This window comes from Sciurus vulgaris (assembly GCF_902686455.1).
Source record: "Sciurus vulgaris genome assembly, chromosome: 16".
Lineage (NCBI taxonomy): Eukaryota > Metazoa > Chordata > Mammalia > Rodentia > Sciuridae > Sciurus > Sciurus vulgaris.
In genome coordinates, this window is record NC_136477.1 from 43,375,722 (window position 1) to 43,397,699 (window position 21,978).

General features: G+C 36.9%; 1 protein-coding gene across 1 annotated transcript; it reads left to right on the forward strand.

Moving 5' to 3' along the window:
• The first annotated feature begins 836 nt into the window (after positions 1–836).
• Positions 837–15,437, forward strand: SGO1 (shugoshin 1). The gene is made up of 8 exons (XM_079116089.1): positions 837–1,072; positions 3,418–3,566; positions 3,650–3,843; positions 7,734–7,810; positions 9,478–9,536; positions 10,242–11,054; positions 14,723–15,038; positions 15,247–15,437. The coding sequence occupies exons 2-8, from the start codon at positions 3,425–3,427 to the stop codon at positions 15,356–15,358; spliced, it is 1,713 nt and encodes a 570-aa protein (XP_078972215.1). The 5' UTR covers positions 837–1,072; positions 3,418–3,424; the 3' UTR covers positions 15,359–15,437.
• The last annotated feature ends 6,541 nt before the right edge of the window (positions 15,438–21,978 follow it).

Consider the following 21,978-nt stretch of genomic DNA (forward strand, 5'->3'; position numbering starts at 1 on the left):
CTCAAGTAGGGCCTTGAACATTCCCAGGAACTGATAAAGATGTGTAGGCTGTTCCCCAAAACATTGAAATTGACCCTGGCCCTGAGCCAAAATTCCTTAAACCCTCATAAACCCCATACCCTGCCTCCTCAACCGCAGATATACTCAGAATATCCCTTTTTATGGCCATCCGTACTGAGGATAAGCTGCAGGCCTCTGTAAAGTCCCCTAATAAATGCTTTGAACGAATCATTGGCATTTTGTGCTTCTCACTTAGGAATCCCAACCAGCCCTATCTCCAGACAGTTTGGGGCACTCTCGTGTGGGAACTCCCCTGCCAGTCCCTGAGGGTTAAACAGACCGAGGCAGAACAGCCAAGAGAGAGAACACGGAGCTCAAAATTTCAGAGGTCTGTACTTTCCCTAATAACACCTTCTCAAGAGACAATGCGCTTCCTGCTTTGGTTTTTAATTTCCCTTAAAGCTACCTCCGTGTAGCATGCTGGCTGACTGCTTTTCACAAGAGGGAGCCCTGGAGCACAACTGTGGAGACGGGAAGCTGTCAGCCTGAGGAAGTGGGAAGCTTTGAGCCACCTGAACTACCCAACCTTAAAGGTCTCGGAGTGTCTCCGCCCCTAAAAATTCAGCGACTCCAAGCAGAAAACTCGCGGTATCAGCCTCCACCCCGAGGGCAGGGGTGGGGCCGGCCGAGTGCGTCACGTGACGCTTCCAGGGGCGGGGCGGGGCGGGGCGGGGCGGGGCGGGACCCTCCCTGCGTCTCGGGGGGGGGAGCTGCGTCGTCGCGTCACGTGACCTCCCCCACCCAGCCAATAGGTGAGCGCGGCGGAGAATTTCGAATGTGGTGGCGGTAGTTGCGGGTGACCCAAGACGGCGCCGCAGTCCTGGAGGGCCCGGAGCGCGGGAGTCGCGCGCGAGGGGACAGCTTTGTGGAGCCTTGGGATGTGAGGAGGACGGCGACGGCTGCAGCAGCAGTAGTGACCCAGGTACCGTTTTGGACGCTCCTGAGAGAGGCGGGTCGCCCGGCCCACTTCTGGCAACCCCCATCGCATCTGCGCTTCCTGAGTCCGTCCGAGGTAGAGATGGCAGGTTTTCGGGTGTGGAACAAGGGCGGCTTGCTCGTCCTCCCTGACGATCTCTGTATCTTATTAAATTCAGTGGCCAAAAGCTCAGGCTGTGGGTCGTACTGACCTGGCTTCTTTCGACCTCCCGATTGGCACTTTCTGTTGTTTTCATCTTTTGTTAAATAAAGGGAAACCCGAACTTCCTGTTTGCAGAATTGTGTAGATTGTATAGATTAAGTGGTGTGCAAATTACAGTAGTTAGAAGGTAGGCTTAACGTAAGGACACAGAAAAATGGCAGCTATTCTTTGTGTAGCGCGGTACCATTGACATGACATCCTTTCCTTGTCCAGGCCTTTTACTTTCTGCCCTGCTGGCTGCCTCCGCAACACGGGTTAGAGAATACAGGCAGAGAGCAACTATTCTAGGTTCTTTTGAATACAGATCCTTCCTGAATACCATTACAGCTTGAGACCAGTGACCTGTGTCTACTTTCATTTGTCCTACCACACCCCCTGTTAACACCATCTTCTTAATAAGTAAAACTTATACCGCAAATTTATTATTTTAGTTTGCTTAGATTTATTAACGAAAACTTTTTACATAGGCTTTTGCTCTTAAAATATCTAAACCAACTTCAGTTACTTAATCTGTAAGGCTCTGAAACAGCTCCAGTTCAAACTTTAAAAACATTTTTGTGGTAGGTTTTGTAGAATCCACCTACTATTAGTGCTTTAAGAGTTGTTCTTTTTCTGCTGGAAACTGACCGATATATTAAGTACGTTGGCAAAAGTAAAATATTTAAACAGAATCTATAGTATCTATTCAAGTCCTCAGACACTACATAAAGGAATATAAGCCCTGGGGAACAAATATGCAACTATTTATAAAATATAAGATTTAATAAAATATTTGACTAACATGAGATGAAGATATCCTTTATGATATCGTGAAAATTGTATGTGAATGGATTGTTGTTGGAAACCAGACTTTTTTTTAGGATAGAAATTGCCTATGAAAAGTGTTTATAGCATGCTGAATTATTTCAGGTGTGCAGCACTGAAATATTGGAACACTTATGTTTAAAAATACTCAGTAGCATATCACACTATCAGTACATGTTTAGCTTCTTTTAACTGTATGTAGAACAGTCTTTAATGTCCCATTTACTATGATCATAACTTGCTAGAAGTTTAGCAATCTGGAGTTTTAGTAATAACTTTGAGAATACTGGCATGTTTCTCTGCCCCAGTTCCTGCTCTTTAATGGTCTTTAATTATTATAGCTTGCTAAAATTATATATAGTGCTACATACTTTCAACCTTTGAGGATCACCTTGACTTTCTTGAGTATGTGTACCTCTCTTAAGTGATATTGAGTTTAAAATGTGGAAGAGAGAGAGACAAGTAATTGAGTGACCTAATTTAATAAATGAATAATTAGAGGAAAGCTGGGGGAAAAAAAAAAGATATGTATATAATTGCCTGAACTAATGCTGCAAGTCTAAGCACTAAAAGCTGGCCGTCAACATTGTAAGAAACATAAATAGTAATGGCATCAAAATTTAATAATAAGCCAGATATGGTGGTGCATGACTGTAGTCCCAGCTACTTGGGAGGCTGAGGCAATAGGATCACTTGAGCCCGTGAGTTCAAGACCAGCCTAGGCAACAATAGGGAGACCGATTCTCCAAATAAAAAGGGAAAAAAAAAAAAAACGAAATGTCATAATTAGCATTTCACATAGTTCATAGAATATAGTAAACCTTCAACAATTATCTGGTAAAGAATGAATAAGTTGGGCCAGACACAGTGGTACACACCTGTAAATCCCATTGACTGGAGAGAAGGCTAAGGCAGGAGGATATAAGATTAAGGCCAGCCTGGGCCAGAATGAACAAATGACATAATACGGAATCTTTGGGTTGGAAATCAATATTCAATAAAGCTTTCATATAAAGTGGCTAAAGATAAGATTATGTAAAAAATATTGAGATTTTATAAGGTTGTATGTGTGTATGATGGGCATAATTCTAACATCTGGTTTACTAGTTTGTTTTTTGACAGTGGAGGTCTTTATATGTTTTGCAAGCTGGCCTCCAACTCATGATGGCCCATACCTCAGCCTGGTGAACAGCTGGGATTACAGGCCACAACATCTTGCATTAATGAGATTTTAAAGCTGTAAAAATCTAAGTTACAACCAGGTTAACCAGCTACCTACTTTGAGCTAGTTCTACAATTACATCTCTACTTAATCCCTTACTTATGAACAACCTGTATTTTCAGTCTTAAATTTTATAATTGATAGCATTGCCTCTGAGAAAAATTACATATTTTTTATTGTTTTAAATTTGTAGGCAGAAGATGGCTAAGGAAAGGTGCCAGAAAAAATCCTTTCAAGATAGTCTTGAAGACATAAAGAAACGAATGAAAGAGAAAAGGAATAAAAACTTGACAGAGCTTGGCAAACGCAAATCCTTCATAACTGCACCGTGCCAAGTAATCAGTAAGGGATTTTTATGTCATCCTTTTACATCACTTTTTAAGTTTAGATTTAACAACTGATAAATTTATTTTATCCTCTTTTAGACACCACTTCTACATTGCTGAAAAATTACCAACAAAACAACAAAATGTTAGTTTTAGCTTTGGAAAATGAAAAATCCAAAGTGAGAGAAGCCCAAGATATCATCCTACAACTGAGAAGAGAGTGTTACTACCTTGCATGTCAGTTATATGCACTGAAAGAAAAACTTGCTTCCCAGCAAACAGAAGCTGCTCAGGTATTTTCATTACAAAGATTGAATTTCGTAGGGGGAAAAAACATGAATAATTTGTTTAGATCAATTTATTATTTAAATTAATTACAGGTATCTCTGTTATTAGTGAATCGTTCCTTTTCCATGCTCCAGCACAGGTATTTTGTATGACCAGTTAAGAAAGCTTCAGTGATACAGGTGATTGAAGGTTGTGCCTATCTAACTTGGTTTTGAAACAGGTAGCAAGGCAACATGCAGAAGGAATAGTTTAGCCTTTACACTGTTGGTCCTCCTTCCAATGTTCGGCTAAGTGAATCAAAGGGCAACTATGCTAAAGGTCTAAAAGTGGTAGTTGAGTGGACTTGTACAAAAGTTTAAATCAGTGCTAACTTGAGTTTTATCTTTCCTATGTAGTTTCAATATCTAGTGGGGTTTTTTAAGAACTGCCTTTATTTAAGGCATACGGAGTATTTAAATGCTTTTTGGAGAATCATTTTCAACCTACTAGTTGGCTAAATAAGGAAGGCTATAGTTAACACTTAGACAAGAAATATCCTGAATATTTTGCTGACCAAATGTTTAATCTAATTCTGTTTGTGTCCAAGGTTGTAAAGAAGGGGCTCAAATATGGTCCTGCCAGCCAAAATATAACGGACATGGTCAGAGTTTGCTTTAGGATATTCTTTGTGTCTCATTGTATGATAATCCTGAGAAGAATAATGATGAGCCAGTTTCTCCTTCCCTTTTCTCAGAAGCCAGGCAGATTACATGAGGCAGAGAATGAGAAAAGCAGTGGTGAGTGTCAAGTGTTAACAGGTCAGTTTGCTTTCTTTCCAGTGGCCATATGTTTGCTGTGCCAGTGAAGACATCACATTGGCACTTGGACCAGAAGGCCAGATAAGAAAGCCACACCACAGTGGTTGAGTTAGGACTATGAGAGCATGATTTGAGAAGAGAATTAAAGTCACCATTCTGTTGATAGGAGAAGTCATTGAAAGAATTCTTCCTTCCTTGTAACAAATGATTCCTTATTTTAACTATGTATGACAGACACGTATAATATATACATATACATGTATGTAAAATGTACATATAAATGTTGAAAATTTCCTCTATAAAGATTAGATGTGATTTCTTCACTTTGTGTAGAGTTAGATTGTTTTAAAACAATTTCTTTTCCTTGTTTGGTCAACTAATAGGGGGAAAAAACCCTCCAAAGGCATATGATTCTTCCTCCACCCTTTCCAAAGTTTTTGCAGAAATAGTATGAAATGAATATTCAGTGACAGTGAACAGTGGGGAGAGAATTCTATTATTGCAGGCCTTTTAACATTTATCAATGATTTTTGACTATTAAAATATATTTTTAGTTGCTGAGCAGATGTATTCTTAGCATTTAAAACATCCAAGCTTATTTTCCATCATATACTTATTACATGTTGTCATTCATTCTCAACCATCAATCTATAGTTGTGTTTCCGTGTTTAAGTCAATTTAGCAGTTACAGAGAAACTTAAATACTTCAGAGTAAGACTGTGTTCCTACCTATAAGTAGTAAGCTTACCAAAAATTTCCAAGTCTTTTGTTCCTAAGTTTTATAATGTATCTTCTTAATATTACTGCAGTTATTCTTTTCTCCTTTATTTACATTGAATAATAATTCTGTTTTCAAACATTAGCTATTTGATGTCAAATTGAAAAATTTCACAAGGATCAATTTCTAATGAATAGCTTTTGTCTTCTAATTATAAAGTCAATATACATCAATTTTAAAAATCAATTGAATTACATTAGAATGATTTCTTAGGAATCAGACTGGGACTCTAATCTTCCTAACAAATCTACAAATCTATCTCTGTCTATACTTACATTCTCCATCTTGTTGTTATAATGGCAGAAGTATTCCTGCTTCCATTAAAAGCCAAGCCTTCCACTTGTGCATCAGATTCCATTCTTCCTCCCTTGTTTAAGACTGTGCTGCTGGAAATTTATTCTTTCCTCTCCATGTCTCCCTCTCCACTGGATCAATCCAGCCATCATACAAAGGTGCTTTAGTATCTCTTGTCTTAAGAGGAAAAGGAAAATAAATGAAACCTCTCCTGGTCACCTATCTCTCGCTCTCTCTCTCTCTCTCTCATTTCTCTACATTCCTTCACAGCAGAACTTTTCCAAAAAGAATCTATCCACTGCCTTTACTTCCTCAGTTTCCATTCACATTTCAAACCACTTTTATCTGGCTCCTATTCCTACTATTCTATTTTTGCTGTATGTCAAGATGACCAAAACTTCCATGTTAACTAGTCCCTTCTGTTTCTTGACCTTGCAATCATATGCAACATAGGGTGCTCTTTACTTGAAAACTTTGTTGTCTTAGCTTCCTTGACATTATCCTCCCCTAGATTCTTACTACCTTTCTGAATATTCCATGTCAATCTCTTTTACTGGCTGCTGCTTTATTTTTAAAGGCAATTGTCTAGACTCCTCCTTTCTATAGCTTTATATTGTATCTGCTGGTGACTTTCAAATTCAGAGCTCAAGACCTAAACACACACACACACACACACACCCAGCTCCACACACTAAATAACTCTACTTCAAAGTTTAGAATCTCAAACATGCTTTCTACAAAGCACAACTCTTTGTTTTCCCTCTCCCAAACTTATTGTGTGCATCCATCTCCCTCAGTAATTCTTACTCATCTCAGTAAAGTAGCCTACTTACTTGATCAGGCCAGACCCATAAGAGGCTTCCTTCTACTTGTCCTCAGCATCATCCCTATTCAATCCTTGTGCATGATTTTTTATCTGAGACTCTTCCAGTGGGCTTCACTGATAAACTCCTACCTTTGGCCCCTTTTAATCCATTCCTCACACAGTGAACCAGCCTGATGGTTTGGTTTAGTTTGACTTTATTCTCCCCTAGAGGATACCCAGGATTGAACCCAGAGCCTCACACATGCTAGCAAGCACTCTAACACTAAGCTGCATCCCCAGCCTTTTTTTTTTTTTTTTTCTTTTCTTTTCTCCAGTATTAGAGATTATGCATCATTTCTTTCCTCTCCTTGAACTTTGTAATTAAGATCTCTGTATTTTGCTATGTGAAGGAGACTGACATGGAACAGTCAGGAAGGTAAAAAGAAAACTAGGGGACTATAATGCCAAGAAAACAGAGACATGAAAGTTTTCAAGTAAAGAGGAATTTCCTACTTCTAAGCTACATCCCTTTCCCTTTTTATTTCATTTTGGTCCTGAGCCTCACTAAATTGTCCAGCCTGCCTTGAACATGGGATCCTCCTACCTCAGCCTCCCAAGTCACTAGAATTACAGGCATGCACCACTGATCTGTTTAAAGCTTATCATTTTACTTCCCTGCTTAATATTTAAGTGACTTCCTATCACACTTAGACTAAATTTCAAACTCATGGCTCTCAAGGCCCTATTATTATCTGGCTTCCCCATGTACATCTACTGTTCTCAGTGACTATGGTCTAGCCACATTGACCTGTTTTTTTCTAAAACACAAGCAACATCATGACTTTCATATTTGCTATTTCCACTGCTTTTTCTTCTTTCTGTTATTTCAGTGGCTAATCTTTTCCAGTCTTCATATTTTGGGTAAAGTTCACTTTGTCTTAAATTTAATTTTAATTACCGTCACCTCATTCTGGTATTTCCTTCATAGCACTTAGAACTATCTAAAATTATATATGGATCTTATTCTTTTCTTTTCCTCTCCCTACCACAGAATGTAAGCTTTAATAGGGTAGAATCTGATCATTTAGTTGGCCATAGTCTTAGCTACTAAAAGTATATGGCACCATAGTAAACTGTCAATAAGTGTATACTGTTGAATAATGAACACTTTGTTATAAATAACAGTTGTAACTGTTTTCCTTTCTTATAATGCATTAACAGAACCAGGAAATACATCCCTCTGGAATGGACTCCAATAGAGACGACAACACCTGTGATTTATTTGTGAAGTATTTACCGTTAGTATCAACTTTATTATTATGAGTATCAGTACCAGGGAAGATGTAATTCTATGAGCCATTTACAAAAAGAAATTTGTATTATATTGTCTGACATTTGGAGTCTTAATGCTCTCTCTACTGAGAATATATTTAAGAAAAGTTGATATGTTAAAATTCTGTTATTTAAGGGATGGGATTGTGGCTCAGTGGTAGCATGTGTGAAGCATTGCATATAAGTAAATGAATAAAATTTTAAAAAGTTCTATTATATATAGCCAAGTTAGAGTTTTCTTTTTCTTATATGTAGTTATGTCTAGGAATAGAGAAGCTTCACAAAAATTTTTAAACTATTTCCTTCAGTCGTGTTTTTCCCTGTTATCAGGTTTTTATTTTAAGAATATTTAAACCAATATTAAAATGACAATATTTTACCAGTCCTAAAAATAGTCTGGTTTAAGAAAAAAATAAAATACAATAAAATACCACATTTGCCATAGTTGTCACACTATCTCACTGATCCAATTGCTTTTTTTCATCAGATACCATATAGCCTCTTCCCCTTCTCTCGGATCAAGGATACTTTAAGCTTATGAATTATTGAGATTTAATCACATATAGTAAAATACAAAGATCTTAATTACATAATTCGATGAGTTTGACTATGGTATCCACTGTAAAAGATATCTATGGATGATGACAGAATGCAGCATTTTTGGCAGGTTCACATGTCATCAACAACCCCATTCCCCCGTTGTAAAAACCAAAAAATGATTTCAGCTATTGCCAAATATTCCCTGGAAGTATAACTTTTCCCAACTACTTCCACTGACAGCTCCCTTGTATCACTTTCAAGTCTGTCTCATTATGACCCATTGACTATTAATCATTAATAGTTTAGTTTTGATTTTTGGGGTTGTGTGTGTGAGTGTGTGTGTGTGTTGCTGGGGATCTAACCCAGGGCCTTAAGCAAAGTAAACCAGTGCTCTACCACTGAAATCCATCCCCGGCCATTAATAATTTTTAAATTGTTGAACTTTAAAATCTGACAAAATATGGTATAGACAAAAGTAAGATGAGATAATCAAATTTTTATAAGATTTCTAATGTAATTATTGGTTGCCAAAGCATCTAAACTTCTATTTAATTTCTCTACAAAGAATCAAGACAAAATTGCAATTAGAATGAAAAAAGGTTTTGAGCATAAAGAACATTTTTTTGTTTCGCGAACTGAAGTTTTAAATAAAATGAACAGTTTTAAATAACCGTAAGAGTTCAGTAATTGACGTCATAAAAACATACATTACCTCACACCTCATAGCTCTGCTAATGATAAAGCAGTCTTCTAAGTTGAGTGACCAAACTGCATCTTTAAAAACAAGTCAATTTGAATTGGCTTTTTCTTCAGTTAAATGAAATTAAATTATAGCATGTTTTCAGGCAGAGCTATCTAACTTGATGTTAGTTCTTCCAGTGGGAGTTGAATCTCAATCCTAACAAATCAGTCTTCATGTAATCAGCATAAACTTTTTTGATTTCCATTGATATAGAACAGATGCATTGATTTGTAATGGAATTATGAAGTAATACTAAAAGAAAAAAACCCTTATAATTTAGGAAAGTATTAAATTTGTTTCTGTTATGCAATTACTAAATAAATTTCCATTTTTTCATTGGTATTTTCTAAGGCAACTTCCTCTTGAAGAAACTGACCTTCCAGGACATGGAGAATCATTACAAATAGAAGGTAAAAATCTAAAAATATTAAGGGCAAGATCATTGAGAACAAGTAACATAATTAAATTTTTCACTTTTTTTTTACTTTTTAAATCTGTTTACCTGTTATTCTGTTCAAAACAAATGTTTACAGAGAATAGTACAGGTTTTAAGTACATCCATCCACTGTGCCAAATCTGTATTCAAAAACCTCGGCTATAACTATAACTGCAATTTACCAAGCCCTACTATGTGTTAAGCTCTATTAGACATTTTTATATACATTGTCTCAACCCTCAGAACAGCCTGGGAATATAGGTACAGTAGTGCCATTTTACACAGACTCAAATAAAACATCTCACAAGCAGTAATCCTGATGATGACAGGTAGGGTTTAAACTCAAAGCTAAACTCCAAAGCCATACCCTTCTTTCTTCTTTTAAGTTGCTGTGTCCCAGTTTTCAAATACCAATCCCCTCTACTTGTGCTAAGCTTTGAAGAAGGGGCAGTCCTTCTTCGCTTATAAATGTAGAATAAGATTCTTTCACAGATCAGATATAAGCTATTGATCATTGACAAGCAAGTAGATGGTGAAATTAAGTTTTCCAGATTTTTATTTACTTACATTAAATGTAGGAAAACTATAGAATGCCTCTTCATAAACTTAATTCTAAGATTTTTGACAAATTTTGAAAAATAAATGTTTTCTTTTTCTCACTTGTTTTTTAAATTCTCAGAGCAAATATCTACTATTCCTCAAGAAACACTGAGATGTGATTTTGATTCAGATGAAGCCAAATCTACTGATGATGTGTTACCTAGAACTGTGTCTCTCCGTCGCCATTTAAAGAAAGAGTTTAATGATCTAAGTCAGTTCAGTACTTTGAATGACTTTGAAACCAGTCATTTGGCAGGGCAGTCTTCTGAATTGGAAAGAATCAGATATGTAGACCCAGGAATAAACATGCACATACCTGAAAATATAGAACAAAATGTTTTTCATTGGAACAAGGACCAAATTAATTTATCACCAAAGCTTATTCACCCAGGAAAGTTTACTAAAACAAAAGAAGTTCCTTTGGAACCTAAATCTGAACAAACTAAAAGTAAGTATAAATATGCAAAAGGAAGAAAAAGAGAAGAGAAAAGCAAAGCTAACAGGAGAAAATCAAAACCTACATCAAAGCATAAAGGGAATAAAAATGAAACTAAAACAAATATTTCCAAGAGTAAATTGGATGGACCTGTCAGTTCCAGTGATGCTTACAATTTTAATTTGGAAGAGGGTGTTCATCTCACTCCTTTCCGACAGAAAATAAGTGCTGATTCTAATAGAGAAGAAAACAACCATAAGTCTGAAGAGAGCATCTGTGAATCAAGTGGTTCTGGAGATGATTCTGATGACCTCTATCTGCCCCCTGGCAAGTACACTCAAAATCTTGCCACCAGATCAGATGGGAGACCAGTCACCAGGCCTCGATCTAAAAGAACACTGCAGTATACAGATGAAAAAGAGAGAGAGGATTCTAAGCCAACACAAACTCCTCCAAGTAAGTGATCTACTTGTTTGCCTGCATTTTTAATGTTTATGATACATGATCACTCTTGATGCTTATGTACTATACTTGCCATCTGTGTCTCTGGGGGAGGTTACAGACTTACCATCTGTCTCTCTCTGAGGGAAGTAACAGTTGGATTGAATAGGGGGAGAAAGGGAGTAGAAATCACAGTTGTATTGCTCTGACCAACTACTTCAAGTAAAATTTAAATCTTTAACAACAAATATTACTTGTCATGAAGACAGCATTTTTACTTTCAGTGAATGAGGCCACCCAAAGAGGTGAAGGTGACTTTTTGTGGGATTTGAGTGAATGAAAAGATTTTTTATATACTCATGTGAAATATCCCCTTAGAAATAAAATCAAACTTGAATCTAGTGATTTGTCATCTTAATAATTTGGCTTAATATTTAATCCGACAGGAACCATGATTTAAAATAAATTTCTAGTTAGTGAAGATGGGCTAATGAGACCAAGAAACTTTTTTCTCAATTGACAGGCTTTGTATTCTTTTGTAAGACAACTGAAAAACTGGCTCAGAAAATCTTGCTTTTATTAACTCAAATGTAGGCATGGTTTAGATATTGGTATATACAGCCTGCATCTGACCACACATGCTCATCTGTGAATTTTATTGTGGTAAAACTGACATACATACTAGGGTTGTATCATTCTCAAAATATTGGCACATTGTTTCATTTGATTCTCAGAAGAACTGAGTTGCCATGTTTGTTTTGTTTATAAGGAAGCTAAAACCTAAAAAAGAATTAACTTTCCTAGCCAATTAGGCACTGGTAGCTTGTAAGTGTCTTTTAAAAATATGCTGTACTCTCTCGCCTTTTTCGCCCAGACTCACTTTCTTTCTCCTCCTCGCTTTCCACTCTCTAGCGTGCGCCCTTTCTCTCTTCCTCTCATTTTCTCTTACCCTGCAGGGAGACACTCTGTTTGCTTAATAAACTCCCTTATATGATTTCCCATGTCCCGCGTGGTTTCCATGGGATCCCTTACATTGGTGCTGTGACTTGGGATGGGTTCTTCCACTGTCTCTTAAGCAAGTGGAACCCCATCTGAGCCCCAGTGCCCCCCGGACACAGCCCCACCTTCCATTCTGCTCAGATGCTCTGCTCTGCATCCATCACCGGATTTCAGATTGAAGCACCCATCCCCAGATGCCTTTACAACCTGCTCTTCCCCAACCAGACTTCTACCATGGACCCCTCAATTAACCCAATTTCTAAAAAGGGAACTCCAAACTGCTTGCCCCACACTGCCCCCTTCCAGCTCGAAGAAGCCAGAACAGTCATCACCCCCCTTTCCCAACAGCAGTAAAGGAGTTAAGCCAGAATTGGGGACAGGCAGTTAGTGTAGAAATCAGGGATCAGTTAAGTCAAGGAAATGGAAGTCCATGAAAACCATCTGCCTCTGGAAGTCTGGAAGTTGAAGACTGCCCCTGGGAGAATGGACTTTTTACATCTCACCTGCAAAACCAGACCCAGTCACTTAGGCAGGAAGGAGAGAGAAGGCAAGAAGAACTGGAGAACAAAAGATTTTCTTATAAAAACAGAAACTGGGGAATGTAATACAAAGCTGTTCCCCCACCCTTTCCGTTGCAGTCATTTCCCCACCTCCCAACTACTGTCAGTCTGTGAACATCCTAGTTAGCTATTGGTTCATCAGTCAGCTTGCTAGTATCCTTCTCTGTTATTGGTCCCCTGTTAGCCCAATGGGATTCTTAAACATAGCTTCACCGCCATCTTTTTCTCTTGCTTTTCTCTCCCCTACTTTCTCCTCCTCGCTTTCCACTGTCTCTAGCACACGCCCTTTCTCTTTCCTTTCTCTTTTCCCCTCATTTTCTCTCTTACCCTGCAGGGAGACACTCTGTTTGCTTAATAAACTCCCTTATGTGAAAAATAAATAAATAAAATAAAAATATGCTGTAATGGGCTGAGGATATAGCTCAGTTGGTGGAGTGCTTGTCTCACAAACACAAGGCCCTGGGTTCAATCCCCAGCTCCACAAAAAGAAAAAACAAAATGCTGTAATGATAGAATAAATCAACCAGGCACATGGCACATACCAGTAATCCCAGCTATTCAGAGGCTGAGGCAGAAGAATTCTAAGTTAAAAGCCAGCCTGAGCAATTTAGCAAGACCCTGTCTCAAAATAAAAAGTCTTTGTATGTACCTCATAGATGGAGTGTTCTTGGGATCTATCCTTAGTAACACACACACACACAAAAATAGCTCACACGAGATTGGTAAAATGTTAATAACTATTAAAGCCGAGTAAGTTGGGGTTCATTATATTATTGTTGCCATCTTGGTGTACATTTGAAAATATAAATAATGTATTTTGAAAAGAAAAAAAAGGACACAAATTGTTTGGTCCCCAGACTACTAGCATCAGCATTGCCTGGAAACTTTAAAAATGCCAAATCATTCTGATGGACCATGTCTATAATCCACGCCACCCAGGAGGCTACGGCTGTAGGATCACATATATAAGGCACTTCAGCAAATTAGTAAGGCCTAAGCAGTTTAGTGAGATTCTGCCTCAAAATAAAAAGGGCTGGGGATGTGGCTCAATGGTAAAGCACCCCTGAGTTCAATTCCCCAGTATTAAAAGAAAAAAAATAGGCCATACCCCAAATTAGAATTTGCATGTCTTTAACAAGTTCCTCTGTGAATTCATAAATAAAGTTTGAAAAGCATTATATTCTAGAATAGAAAACTCATTAGATATTATTTCTTAGTTAATTTTTCAAACTGAAGGTCAGAGTGATTGATAATACAATGTTTATAGGTTGACAAAAAAAGTTTGAAACCCATAGAACCCTTCAGTATATGGCTGCTTGCTACAAAATCATTTTAGTCACAGTTTCATTGTTCTTGGGATACGGTTTGCTTTTTTTTTTGGTACTGGGGATTGAATGGAATACTTTACCACTGAGCCACATCCACAGCGCTTTTTTTATTTTGAGACAGGGTCTTACTAAATTGCTTAGGGCCTCAGTAATTTACTGAGGTTGGCCTCGAATTTGTGCTTCTCCTGTCTCAGCCTCCCAAGTCACTGGGAGATATGTCCAGCTCCAGTTTGCTTTTTGAAGTTATTTTAAAAGATTGTCTTGCAGTGCCCTCACTGTGTGCTGGGTACCTGCCTCCCAATTCCCAAGTAGAATAACTTGGGTATTTATGACAGAAACACTTTGGTAACTTTTTATTAGCTTTACTAGAGGGAACCTATTTTATCTTTAATTTCACAGAGGCTGTGATTTAGAATTCTCTTTATTCAATAGCATGAGTTTAAGTGACTTTATAGGAAGTTAGTTGATGATAAACTTTGGTACTGGGAAAGGCAAAGACTTTACTGATTCTAAATAGCAAGATGTGACTAAAATGAAGTTTCATAATTAAACTAACTCATTACAACTAAGATATCACAGAAAAATGTTGAATTTTAGTAAAATGTCCTATTATATCAATTCTTCATATCCACCGTATTTAACATTTCAACATTGTCTGGCTTGAAAGGAAAATAATGAAAAAGTTTTTAAAATTCCATATTATAAAACGCCAGATTTTGTGTACACTTAAGATATATAATTGAGTACAATTTTATTCCTGTGATTTTTTTTTTTTTTCTTGGAACTATTTTAACAGTTGTTCTTATAGGTGTGCCACCTGAGACTTACCCGTCACCTCACTCTGGCCTGAAGGATATCACCAATGCCCCCTTGACTCCTGTAGTGAAAATGAGGAGACTTTCTCTTTCTCCAAAAAAGAACACAGAAAGCACAGCAGTGTCTCTGTCACCTCGCTCTGGCCTGAAGGATATCACCAATGCCCCCTTGACTCCTGTAGTGAAAATGAGGAAACTTTCTCTTTCTCCAAAAAAGAACACAGAAAGTACAGCAGTGTCTCTGCCCAAACGTAGGTGCACAACCAGCATTAACTATAAGGAGCCAACACTTGCTTCGTAAGTATTGGTGGGAACCCATTTGTGGTGGTACACATGGGAGGAGTGAAGTTATGAATCTTTGGTTCAAGAATGAGTCTTATTTGAAATATAAAAATGTGATAAAAACTGAAGCAGGAACATTAAAATTGACATTTTTATAATAATTTTGTGCTGAAGATTAAGGGATACTTAAAATTATGCTTAAGATTTCTCTTTATCTTTATAGGAAACTAAGAAGAGGGGACCCTTTTACAGATTTGTATTTTTTGAATTCTCCTATTTTCAAGAAGAAGAAGGACGTGAGACGTTCAAAAAAAAGTATGAAGCAAATGCAATAAATCTCACACTTTTCTATTGTTCCAATAGAGAATCTGTTAACATTGTACACAAATGTATGCAATTATTCCCATAGAATATTCTCTTCATAGTACTCTAGATTATGATTTCAAAACTGCACTTCAGAATTTAGATTTCTTAAGTTACTTAAACCCCTTAATTTTATTCAAAATGTATCTTGCACCAACATTTTGAAATTAATGATTATTTTAATACTTTGGCATCTTTATTCTTCCCATAAGTGGGGAATTCTAAACACTTTTTTAAGGCAAGCAAGACCTTTTGAAAATCCTTATAAAAATTTTGGAGTTAAATAAATCCTTGACATTCACAGTAAAATAAACCCCAGGTTGTTCGTGGGTCCCTTATAACAGAGTTGTATTTAGTTCTTCAAATAAAATGTATATGGGTCATGATTAGAGAATGTGATTTTCAGTCTCAGGGATTAGGTGTCTGGTTGTGAACCCTAAGTGTGTGCTATTCAAAGTGATGCCTTAGGAAACTCAAATTATGTCAGAGACTTTCAGGAGTGCCCCCCCCCCTTGTGATTTAATCAAGAATCTCAAATGTGTGGATACCAAAGGCTTTTTTGATCAACCAGTGAGAGTTCAGAAAGTTTGACATCTACACTTGTGTATAAACTTTGAAATCATTGAAAGTAGTCCATTTTTAAAGAACAATAAAATTTGCATAAGATAGCACATGTGTTTTCCTTCTGTTCTTTAAATATCAGATAGATTAGCCATCTGGTTGTCTTCTTTCTAGCCTTCACTATTCTTATTCTTGGACATTTCCTCTTCTCTCCCACTCAGTATTCTCTAACAGTCAAACGTGACATTCTCTCCTCCACATTTTTATTGTGCTCAAAATTCTATTTGAGCTAGGGATGTAGCTCAGTGGTAGAGCACTTGCCTAGCATGTGTGAGGCCCTGGGTTCAATCCCAAACACTACCAAAAAAAAAAAAAATCTAATTTTACTAGATGACCCAATCTTCATCTCAAATTATTTTCTTGACTACATCTTCCTATCTTTGTGTATACCATATCAGTCACACTCAAAATACTCAACACCAACAGTATTTCTTTCCGTAAAGTCACTGATCTATACATCCCATTGACCCATCAGTCTTATTTTTCCAGTTTTGTCAACCACTCCTTTTGTATCTATTTAAATTCATGGAAACACTCTAGAGTTGTTAACTAAGAATAAATATAATTCAAATTCAGTTTCTCCGACTGGAGATGTATCTCAGTGGTAAGAGTGGTCAAGTGCTCATGGGTGAGATCCTGGGTTTAGTCCCCAACATGATGGAAAACAAAAAGTGCTAAAAATTCAGTTTCTCAGTCTCAGTTGCCACATGTAGTAATAGTTACAGTGCCATAGATTATGCAGATACAGAACATCTCCATCACCACAGGAAGTTTAATCAGACAGTGTTCTTCCAGGCCAACAATAGCTTCACTATGGTCTATGGGCCAAGTCCAGCATACTGCCTGTTTTTGGATAGTCTGGAAGCTAAGAATAGTTTTAATGCTTTAAAATAGCTGAAAAACTCTCATATTTGGAACCAATTTCAATGACAAGATACATTAACTTTAAAACCCAATAAGTCATCCACATAATAATCTCAAATTTTGCCTTTTGTCGTGCAGAGCCTAAAATTTACCTTAGTGACACTGATCAAGAGTTTGCCAATTCCTGCTGTGGACTCTAGGTGATCAACTGTCTTTAATTTTACTTCACACATCATTCTCTTCTGACACTTTGTAATTCTGATCCTTATCACACCCTCCCTTCATACCCCAAATCAGTGTTTATCCCAAAATGGTGTCATAGTTTTGTATTTTTTAATGTTTCTGTATTCTTTCTTGGCTGTTAGCATTTATCCATTGACTGCTTTGTTTTGTGTTTTAACATTTTACATGAACCATGTTGTACATATTGTACATATCTTTTTACAACTAGCTGTTAACACTATTCTTGAGACTTATCCATGGTGGTAGATGTAGATAATTTTCATCACTGTACAGAATTATATAAATAAACCAGACTTTTCAATTCCTCTTGGGAGAGTTTGTTACCACTTTTTCATTATTTATAAATTAGTGCTGCAGTGAATATTCTATAGCTCTCAGGCCAGGATCCTTGGTAAGATATTTCATGACCACATCCAACTTGATCCCCACAACACATCAACCTTCATTCCAGCCTCACATTCATCTTTTACCTCTGAATTCACTAGTGTTGTTTCTTCTCCAGTTGACACGTCCTCTCCAGTAGTGAATTTTAGTCTTAAAAGCTGGCATTTAATTGTCCTAGCTAGAGTGTTGAGAAGTAACTACTGTGCAAGAAGTTACATGTGATAATTTTTTTTAAAAAAAGAGGTATCTAAAACTTAATCCAGCTTCATATTTATAGGAAAGATGGAGAAATTGGGGATTGTTAGATGGATTCACAGACAGCTGCATGATCACTCAGGAGATTTTGATCTTTGGCATCTTGGAAATTGGAATCTTTAGCGTCATCTAGGAAAATTCCAGCCTTAGCCCTTCACTGTTAAGTTTTTTGTCAACAACATGAACAACAGCTGAGAGTGCAGCTTAATGATAAAGCATTTACCTTGCATGCATGAGACCCTGCATTAATAATAACATGGATATAAGAAGACATTTAAAACTTTAAATAAACATAGTTTATAAAACCTAGAAGGAATAGGCAATAGTCAATACTGAAATTGCCATCACGAAAGCTTCACAGGTCAATACAAGTAAGTATACAAGGAATTCCTTATTTAAAAGAAAAAATCCCATGTCTACATTGCAACCTGATAATTTCACTCTTTGGTATTTACACAAAAGCATGTTTACAGAAAGTCCTCCATGAAAATGATTGCAACAGCCTTATTTTAAGAGCTGAAAACTACCCAAATATCCACTGACGTTGAATGGAAAAGTAAATTGCATAGGAATGAAGCAATGATAACATGCCATCATGTGGATGAACCACACCCAAGAATACAAATAGTATGATTCCATTTACATGAAATCAAAGAACAGAACTACTCAAAGGTGATAGAAGTGGTTGCTTGGAATAGGAAAATTCACTGGTAAGAGGCATGAGGGAATTTTTCTTGGGTGATGGAAATATTCTTTTTTAGAGTAGTTGATATATTCTACAACTGTCACAGTCATCTAAACACCTAAGATCTGTGCATTTTGCTGCATATTAATTATGCCTATTTTAAAAATTAAAAATGCTGATTTTAAACTTAGAAAGGAGGTTGACTTGTGCCTAGAGTTTATAAATGCACAAGCGTGCTATGTTGTATTAGGGGTAGGAGCAGTGCTAGCACACTTAATACTGAAAAAAGATGGAATACAACTTGGTCACAAACGGTATGAACTGCACCATCTTTAAAACAACTAAATTCAACCCAACTCAACAGTTTTAACACTTTGCCTATTCCATTGTTGGGCGGTCCTATTGCACAAAAAGGCAAATTCCCTATTCTTAGATGTATTTAAGCTGAAAGTAGATGTCCATGTGTCAAATGCAGAAGATGGGAGATTGACATCAAAGCTTAAACTGGGTTCACCCATGAACTTCAGAAGAGTCAAACCACAAGAACTGATATACAAGAATGTGAAAAGATGTGAACATGTTCATTAATTTGTAAAGGTCCTTAAACCTCCAACAAATCTTCCAAGATTTCTTTTAAAGAACTTGCAACCCTAGATAAGCTGAAACTGGTAAGCCTCAGTTCAACTCAAAATTTTATAAATATGCACATAAATTACTCGTTTCTCACCTTTTCCAGTTTACTCTGCCAAGGTAGCAAGGAGGAACTAAAACCTTAACTTTTGTTTGCTTTGTTGAAATTCTACTGTTTTAATATACCCAGACAAAATGGCCAGCTTTGTCCTTGTTAGTTTCCTTTTCCCACAATGCTGTCAAAGAAACCAAGGCATAAATATATATAAATTACGTTGAAGAAACCTTTTCATGATGCTTATGGTAGTTGTTCTCTCATCTCCTTTGAGCATCTGCTATGTACTTTACTGAAGCTCTTCCTCCAAAGTATACAAGGAAAGTTTCTTCTTGCCATTTTTTTTTCACCCTCTTAAAGTCTATTTTCATTGTTCACCTAACTGGAACAGTAGTAACACTGTATTTGCCCTGATCTTCATCACAACTTACAGCACCATTGCATCCAAAGGAGAAAGTAAATACTAAAGACAACCTTAAAGACCAAGCCCGATTTCAGTCCCTGCCACAACCCTCCCTGCCCACCTTCCCCACCCTCTACACACACACTCACACACATACCTTTTCTGTTTGAAAAAAATCAAATAGAAATCAAAATGTTTCAAAATGAAAAAATGACATAATACTATCTCTTAAAAATTTGCATTATTATGACCTTTGATATTCCTTAGTGAAATGATCTTTTCAGCATTTTTACTTTATTAAAAAGGGTAGCTAAGGACTAATAGCTCAGAACAATATGGAAAAGGTCAAAGACTGCCACCAGTAAACTTGTGCAACACTTAGAATTTCTTAATCACTGAAGGCCAGGTGGTGCCCTCCCTGTCATCCCAGAGACTCAGGAAGATGAAGCAGAAGGATCAAAAAGTTCAAGGCCAGCCTCAGCAACTTAGTGAGATTCTGTCTCAAAATATAAAATCAAAAGGACTGGGGATGTAGTTCAGTGTTAAGAGTGCCCCTGGTACCTAAGTAAAAATAAACATTGAGAGCTAATCTGAAGAACATGAGCTTAAGAATGACAAAATACTAACCTGCTCACAGTCCCTCAATGTAATCTTTTGTTTCTACTTCTAAGTCACCATTAATTATAAATTTTACTTCTGGATAAAACAAAAACATCACAGTCCCCCTTTTATCATTTGCTTCTAATATATATGACCATTTTCAAAGTACTGGTTAAATAATCTAAAAAATATTTTAGAGTTTTAGATTTTACAGAAGATGTCATTTGCAGAAGTTTCATTTGCATGTAGGACATCCATCTTCTGGTTTCCTGCTGCCCCATCATTCATTCCTTACCTGAGACTCACCCTAATTATGTATTAAGCAATAACACACTTATCAAAGTTCTGAACATAGATTCTAAGTCCTGCTCTGACCTGTGCTGCTTTGCAGGTAGCCTGCCTTCAGAGAGCACAACTGCTCTTGGCCATACACTGAGTTAACTAATAGTTAAAGCCCTGCCCATGAACGCAGACGCTGCAGTGGTACAAAACTGAAGATGACAGAGAAGTCAATCACATTCTAGGGTTTTCCTGTTGCAAAAATCATTTTCCTCAGATAAGGAGTAACATTCTCCAGTATTCTTTTTGTTAGTAATAAAAGTGATATTTTGGCCAGTATATGATTTTTTTTTTTTTTTTAAACTTTCAGTAGGGAAGAGGAGGTCTTGTTTTTTATTGGGTCCTCTCAAACCCTAGAAGGATATATTACTTCCTATAGATAGTATTTTTTTGTTAACATTAGAAGCTCATTTTGGAGATGTTTAAAAATCTGTTGTACTTTTATCTCTCCTCATTCCTCTATTTCACAGATGGAAAGTAAAGTAATAAATAAAAACACCCCTTTTTTGGGGTGGGAGAGAGGGTTAGTGAGAACCCAACCCAGTGGCACTCTCACACTGAGCTACATCCCCAGTGTTCTTTTATTATTTTGAGGCAGGGTCTTACAAATGCTTAGGCTGACCTTGAACTTGAACCTTGACCTGGAACTTGCTTGGGATTACAGCTGTGCACCGTGTACCTGGCTAAAACATCTTTTAATTTATAAGGCAATAAGACTCTTCTGTGGATGGATCTCTTCCTGCTGTTTTTCAGTTAGTGACAAGTTTGCAAGATGTACTGGATGACACAAAAGACAGTGTCTCTCCTCTTGAAAATGCCTCACCAAAGAAATACGGGTTTTTAGTGAAATGTCCCACAAGTGCAGCAATTCCAAACACCTTCAGCAAAAGCTGAAGAGTTAAGGATTGAAGATACAGTCAATGGTCATACAAGATCAAACATTTCTCTTATTAACCTCAGGCTGCTAGAAGAAGAAAACACACCACCAGATTGGGAGCTTTTTAAAATATAATTTAAAACTATTTTGTACCAGTACAATATATTAATTTTACAAATGTAAAATTTTATCAGCTGTTAAAGCATTTTGCAAAAACCACACATTCTACTTCAGCTTTATTGCACAATATCTATAAGAAAATATTAATTTTTAAATTAGAAAACATAAAAATGCTTTCAATATAGAAGAGACAATCTGATTTTAAAGACAATACTCTATAAGAATGTCTACCCAGAAAATAACAAACTTTCACAGGATACCAAGCTGGACAGATGCTTCGGCAAATCCGGTACAAAGCTCTGCTTAAAACCAGTCCAAGATACTTAATCCAAACTCTATCGTCATTCTTCATTAAAAATCTAGACACCACTCAAGGTGGTTTCTTATACTTAAAAAAAGTTGAGGAATTTTTCAAATGTGAGCATTCTGAACATCTCTTACACATCAAAAACAATACTTCCAACTTAATAGCCATTTGCAGGATATTTTTTTTTCCTTCATGCAGATTATTTCTGA

What these genes read in the sequence shown, in the direction of transcription:
- SGO1 (XM_079116089.1), top strand. Translation starts at nt 3,425, where the DNA reads ATGGCTAAGGAAAGGTGCCAGAAAAAATCCTTTCAAGATAGTCTTGAA. An exon ending in GCCAACACAAACTCCTCCAA is followed by an intron (nt 11,055 to 14,722) that starts GTAAGTGATCTA and finishes CTATTTTAACAG; the next exon opens with TTGTTCTTATAGGTGTGCCA. An exon ending in AAGGAGCCAACACTTGCTTC is followed by an intron (nt 15,039 to 15,246) that starts GTAAGTATTGGT and finishes TTATCTTTATAG; the next exon opens with GAAACTAAGAAGAGGGGACC.